General features: G+C 30.5%; 1 protein-coding gene across 1 annotated transcript in view; it reads left to right on the forward strand.

The window, feature by feature from the left end:
- The first annotated feature begins 6,419 nt into the window (after positions 1–6,419).
- The window catches only part of LOC110418517 (uncharacterized), a 1,564-nt gene continuing 775 nt past the window's right edge, over positions 6,420–7,208 (forward strand). The window contains exons 1-2 of the mRNA XM_021431262.2: positions 6,420–6,569; positions 6,777–7,057. Of these exons, the coding sequence (XP_021286937.1) occupies positions 6,483–6,569; positions 6,777–7,057 (368 nt within the window). The 5' untranslated portion in view covers positions 6,420–6,482. The remainder of the gene's footprint in view (positions 6,570–6,776; positions 7,058–7,208) is intronic.

Genomic DNA, 7,208 nt, shown 5'->3' on the forward strand with positions numbered 1-7,208 from the left:
GTAATTAGTCAATGAAGTCCCTTACATATATATATATATATATATATATATATAATGGAATTTAGGTGGAAACGGACATCAGTCGGTAAAGGTCGGTCGGGCTCATGCGATTTTTCATTCCAGTTTGTTCGATATCGCGCGATCTTCCTACTTTCCCTCTGGTACAATCTAGTGCGTCGCGAGTACATCACCCCTGCAGTGCCCTGCTTGACAATTTTAAAACTGACATTTCTCTTTTTTGGTGTCATATAGAAATCAATATAGTGGGATCCCACCCAACGATAATGTTACACAACTGGATGGTAGGAAGAACCCTTTCCTTTTCTTGTAATTAGGTAGTTGCTCCATTGGAGCTTCATGTGAACCAGCTTCCATTTTGTGGTTGGCATAAACTTAGTGACAAAGATTTTTGAATTTTAATTCATACAAATTTCACAACATCATACCTGTTGAATACTAGACGTCAGGTTTAAATTCTACTGCGTAACCTTATATTTTCAATATAAAACTATATATATATATTTATTTATTACGATAAAAGGAAAACGATAATCACCCTGGGTCTTGTCTCGATTTATCATTATCCAAAGCGATTCGAGTAACGTAATTCTTTCGAGCCATTAATGGCTTTACAAGTTCTTGACGAATAAAACAAATTTAAACCACACTGGCAAAAATATGAGGCTTTCGTTCATGCATGTACTCCAGAGAAAACCAACTCTTTTGCACACAAATTAACAAAAGCTGGGGTTCTCTGAATTAAGGATTTCATAGCCATTTAACTTTCAAAAAAAAAAAAGGATTTCATTGCCATTTTATAATCCAAATATGCTGGAATGTTTCCTTTTGAAAGGCTGACATTTTTTCCTACGTTCTTCCCTCTGTTCTGCTTTGCCATGTTCTGATGAACGTGTTCAATCCTGTTAGTTACTCCCTCTTGACCACCTTATTTCCATGCCTGTTAATGGTCAAATTGAAGTTTAATAAAAACAGTTATAAATCAGGATGAACTTCCTCTCATTCGGGGACAGAGATCGGTTTCCGTAGGCAATGGCAGCCGCTTTGAAAGAACCTATTATGTATTTTTTTTAAGACTTTAATTCTTCATTGACGAAATTAAAGCGACGGGAATTCAAGATTCGATAAGTAATTTAATTAATGAAGACCAAAAACCACAAGCACCACTGCACCAGGCTTTTCCAGGAAAAGCGGAAGTGAGGACAAGTTTACCGGCTGATGTTGGGAAGAGAATTTTAGCTGGAGGAACTCCTAACCAGAACTCGTTTGGCTGAGCTGAAGGAGATAGATAGAGAGTAAAAGCAATCGTTGGCGATTAGATGTGTGTGCATGGCTATCGCCATCCTGGCGTTCATGCCCTATGGATCTGGTCGGGAGCTTCAGATGATTGAAAGAGAGAGATGAGTTTGAACCTGTTAATGATTTTTTTTTTTTTTTGAAAGGCGATTGTTCACTTCATTTCACATAAAAGAATAAAAACTACCCAGTGGTAGTGTGACAGTCAGCACATGCAGGACATATTTGTTCCCTGCCGTTGCTTGACCTGCTTGAGAAGAGGAAGAACCTAAAAATAGAACTGATAAGGTTGGCAAGGGGATCAAACTTCCTGCTGGAATATAAACAATGCCTGAGAAGACCTAAAAATAAACATCCCCAGGAGCATCCTAGCATCATCGCACTGCAACCCGATTTCACCTTCTGTACATTTCAGCAAAAACGGTCACCTATACCCTCTTAGATCTTGTTAACCAAAAGCAGAATTAAAGCATCACCTTCGTACATCAATATAGCACTGGGTGCACCGTGTCAAAGCATGTAGAAACTGATCGCAACATTCTATTTCCCATCTCACAACAGAGCCATTCCCGAGAGATATGCAAACAGAAATCAGTGCAGGCCTCTGGGCGTTGCCTAATTAATGTAACTACATTTGCAGCCTCCAGACTCAAAGCGGACGCAATGAAGCCAAAAAGGATTAATCCAAGCAAGCATACACAACATTAAGAACCTCATAAGCAAAAAGAACCACAGCTATGTACTGTCCAGGATAGTGTTGTCCAAAGCCTTTTTTCGTTGATCATCTTTGGTTTGGTTGTTGCATGCAGTTTCGCTTTTCACTCTAATAAATTAAGGAGCTATACAAATTTGTATTGTAAAAGGATTATAACGCCAGCTCGTGCAACATTTTCCTATATTTATTCCACATGTCAAATTGCTTCGATTTCATGACGTGGGAATGAAAAGCTCCTGGGATTCAGGGCTGATGGTCAAAAAGGGTCTTAATGCTGAGTGCTTTGATGGTTTTTTGCGGTCGATTAACTTTCGTTCTTTCAAAGAGACGAGTTAATAGGTTTTCGATTTTTCCTGATGAGAATGCTTTTGTTGGTTATGAGGATTTGGATGGACTTGCTAGGTTCGAATTTGTTGGTTAGATTTTTGGAGGTGTTAATGTAATGTTCTGAACCCATGTAGAATCAGGATGAAAGGTAGTTCAGGATAACCCATGTTTTTTGATTTTTCTCGGTCGCCCTCTTCAATGTTTTTCAAGGGGCTGGATCTTGCCAAAAATTAGTTCGAACGTCACTGTTGTCTTGGTGGCTGGGTGTTTTTGACAATTGTACAGTTTCTATTTGCCCAGCTCTCGTTTGTGCCATCCAAGTCTCGACTGATATAAGGCAAGAGACTTGAAATGGCATTATCATGCTGAGGTTAATAAATTTTATAATTTTTTTTTAAAAAATATTTACCATAAATTGAAAAAAAAATTACCATAGTTCAAATAATTGAACCAATAAAAAAAATTCACCTGAAAGTATCTAATGATGAACCATTTAGTGAACATTTACATTAAAAATAATTAAAAAATAGTTATAAATAAAATTGAATTTTAACTTTTAAAATTTCGATCGATTTGAATGTATTTAATTTTTAAATATATTATAAAATTATCAACATCAGCATTTACAATTACCTAAAGAATCAACAAGCATCTAGACATTGACAATTCAATCGTGCATGGCAAGGTAACTTGATGATAATTTCAAACTTGTATTGCACAACAAGTTAGAGTATAACGACTTTCAAAAAAAGTAGTTCGAATATAAAATTAATTTTGTTATAGAATTTAAGAATTAGAATTTTAAATATAATTTTTTCAAACCAAATTCATTGTACTAATTAAATGGTTAAAATTAAAGAATTATCATAATGTAAGTATTAAACTAATAAAAAATATTCACTTGAAAGTATCTAACGACGTACCATTTGATAAACATTTACATTAAAAGCAATTAAAAATATTTAAAGATAAAATCAAATTTTAATTTTTAAAACTTCAATCGAGTTAGATTTATTTAATGTTTAAATATATTATAAATTAAAATCAAATAAATATAATTGTTTAATTTATCACAAATCAACCAAACATATATTTTCAAATTGTGAACAAGTCTAACCTAGACTTGATTATTTTAATACATTTCTTTGCTAGACTGATAACATTGTTTAAAGTTATGTTATGCCCTTTTGATACATCCTAATCTCGAATGATGAAAAAATCAAGCTAGGGTCCTTTGCAAGTGGCACCTGACAAAGAACGCTGATTCCATTGGAGCTTGTATCAAACCTGCACGCAAAAATTCACTCTTTTTGTATTTTTTGCAATACATCAACAACAATTTGGCATATCTAAACCTTTTACTTATTAGTTGTTACCTGATTCCCTATTTGAAAAATAAAGTTCAAATCTCATTTCTCCAAATATTAAAAAAAAAATCTGGCATTTATTGTTAAGTTGCTCTTCAACTGAAATGTGGTCAGTCCTCTAACCAACTCATAAACCATCTCTTCTACTTTTTTGAGTATTTTTGTAAAATTCTATGGCATAAATCTTTCAAATTTTGTTTTAATCTGTAAGGCATATCTAAACCTTTTACTTATTTGTTGGTACATGATCCATTGTCTATAAAATAAGGTTCAAATCTCATTTATCCAAATATAAAAAAAAAAATCTAGCATATGTTGTTAAGTTGCTCTTCAACTGAGATGTGGTCAATCCTCTAACCAACTCATGAACCATCCCTTCTACGTATTTTTGTAAAATTCTATGACATAAATCTTCCAAATTCTATTTGAATCTATAAGGAATTGGTAGGAGTGTTCCACATTTCTAAACATATGTAAGACTATAAGCGATTAAAGTTGTTTATGATAGGTAAATCTTCCAAATTCTGTTTGAATGTAAGGAACTGGTAGAAGTGTTTCTCACTTTTAAACATGTTTACTATCATCTTAATTGATTTTGTAAATCCATTATCTACTGCTTTACTAGATCAGCTAAAGCAATTGAACCTTCAAAAGTGGGGGTTTTGAGTTTCTTTTACTCTTGATTTTTTGTTCTTATCTTATTTGTTTGATGTATCACAATAAATAGTTGGCAATAAATCCTTTAAATAGACTTTCAAGTGTCTTTTCCTTATGGACATAACTCTTTTATTAAAACACATATATATCTTATAAAAAACCTTCCGTATTGCAAGACTCAACTTATCCAAAGGTATTGTTTCAATAATTATTTGATGAAAAAAAACCATTTATTATATAAGGATAGTTGTGTTTTTTAATCGTTTTATAACTTTTGGATTTGGAGGTGTTTTTCCAAATATCACTTTATCAAAAGATATAACTTTTCATATGAAAATAACCTAGAATCCAATTCCATTTATGTGACTCTAATAGTCACAACTTTCATATGAAAAAATATAACTTTTCATTTACAATTTATCATATTTTCATTATGAAAATACTCCAACACTAAATTCATGACTATTAAGACAAAGTTGAGTTTTATTATCTTGCTCTTTTGTTTTAGTGGGTACGTTTTTTACCATCTTTTCTTTTTTTTCTGCATCAAAACGTTGCAACAAGTCATTTAGTTTGTCATTGATCTCAATACCTTCTTTACTTAGATGATCAAGAAATTGCATCAAAGGTTGAAATTGATATTCTTGTTGTGCTCTCATTGCTCTGTAAACTTTTTATTCTAGAACTTCAACATTTCAAGTACCATCGATATTGTTTGATGGACAGAGAGCTTCCACAAAACTGCGCAACTTATTCTTGGTAATTTCGTGCTTTTCCCTCTTCATTTTAGTCAACCTAATCAACAAAACAACTTCGTCTTGCTCACATTTTTGGATTATTTTGATACATAGTTAATAATATTGTACGATATGTGATACATATAGTTGAAATAATATGATATCAATAAAAAATGACTCGTATTATAAATACGATTAATTTGATACAATTTGTATAAACTTAATTTTAACTAATTATTAAAAATTTTATTTTTTATTTTTTTGAGTTGAAACATGAAAAATATTTTTTATGAGTTTCAATATTTAAATTTTAAACAAAAAATAGTAAAAAAAATTGAATTCCCTTTTGATTTCGACATGATACGTTTTTCTGTTTTAATTAATAAATTTAAATGAATAATGTATATTTTATTTAAAAATATATATTATTAAGATATATATTGACAATTTAAATTAAAAAATCTAATTTTTCAATTTATGCCATATAATTTCTAATTTTTTTAAAAAATAAAATATTTTTAATTTTTTTATTTTCTAGGTATAAATATTTTTTATAATTAATTTTAATATTTTTTATGATCTTGTGATATAATATTTGATATTAAAAAATAATTTTAATCTTTTTAACTAGACTTAATTATGTTGATATATTTCTTGCCTAAAATGATAATGTTTAAAGTTATGCTATACTTAATTTTTCGAGTTAAGGCACCTTGAATGATACAAGAAATGCAAGAAAATGACAAAAAATGAAAGTTCTTCGAATGATGCAGGAAAATAGAAAAATGGAAGCTTGAACTGCAGCCATAGACCGTGGTGACAGTCCTGAAAATGGCTCTACATCAACACTTGTTGTCTTGCATTTCAATTTTTTTTCAATTATTTTCATATAGATGATAAAAAAAATCATATAAATTTGTCAATAATTAAATAAATAAGATTAACTTTTATTATTGTAAATTTTTTACCTTTTATTTTTTAATATACAAATATATTATTCTTTTTAGAAAAAAAATTAATTTATTTACTTTTTGTCTCATTTTATTTTTTATTTTGAAAGGATTTATTTTATTTTTGGTCAAATTAATTTAATTTTAATCATTTTTGAAAATAGTATATAAAATTAAAATTATAAATATTTTATAATTTTGATAGAGAATTCTTAAAGTTAAGTTTGTTTGATAAAAGAATAAACCAAAAACGAATAGAATAAAGTAGAGACAATATAAAAAAATTTAAATAAATAAAATTTAAATAATTTTTTAAAAATAAAATAATATAAAATCCTTCCTTGAAAAGTATTGACCAGTCTATAAAAATAGGTTAAAACTTTTATTCAATGTATTCAAAGCAACTTCTTTAGAGATGGCTTCTTTCTCCGTGCGTGATCGGCTTCACAAGCATCACAACATATCAATCGCCAAGAAACGCTTGAAATTGCAAACGAAAACGGTAATGGATACGATCTTCCATCTTCTTGCAATCTTTAAGAAATTTTGTGCTTGATTGGATACTCTCTAATTCCCATTGATAGCTCTAGTGGAATCGACATGCACCATTTAACACTTGTCCATCGTTTCAGGGTATTTGTTGGTACAGTGTGGTTCATATTGGTTTACTTGAACATTAATTAATTGATTTTTGATTGGATTTGGACAGAGAAAGAATGGGATGAAGGCCACGCAGGAAAGGTTTAAGAGGTTGAAAACAGAAATGGAGGAGATCAGGGAGGAACAGAAGGGTATTCGAGACGGGCAGAGGCAAGTTCGTGAAAAATTTGAAGCAATTGAATCTGAGTGCGAACAGTTGAAGAAAGAAACTAAGTTCATAATCCAACAAAGTGCTAGAACTCAGATCAAATTAGTTCTCATGTTCAGAATATTGAAGGCAAGGGAAGAAAGTGACTCTGCCACCGCTGCCAATCTTACTCAGTTGCTTGGGTACCTTTCTTTTTTCTTCCCTTTGCATGATCAAGCCTCTACAAGAATTTACAAAGATAAAAAAAATTAAAAAAAAAACTAATTAGGTGAAAAAAAGTAATAAAGCGGATAAATAATTAGTCATTGAATCAAAGAATCTTATATATATTTG

The sequence above is a fragment of the Theobroma umbraticum genome, unplaced genomic scaffold (genome assembly GCF_002168275.2).
Source record: "Theobroma umbraticum cultivar Fairchild unplaced genomic scaffold, ASM216827v3 scaffold_50.0, whole genome shotgun sequence".
Lineage (NCBI taxonomy): Eukaryota > Viridiplantae > Streptophyta > Magnoliopsida > Malvales > Malvaceae > Theobroma > Theobroma umbraticum.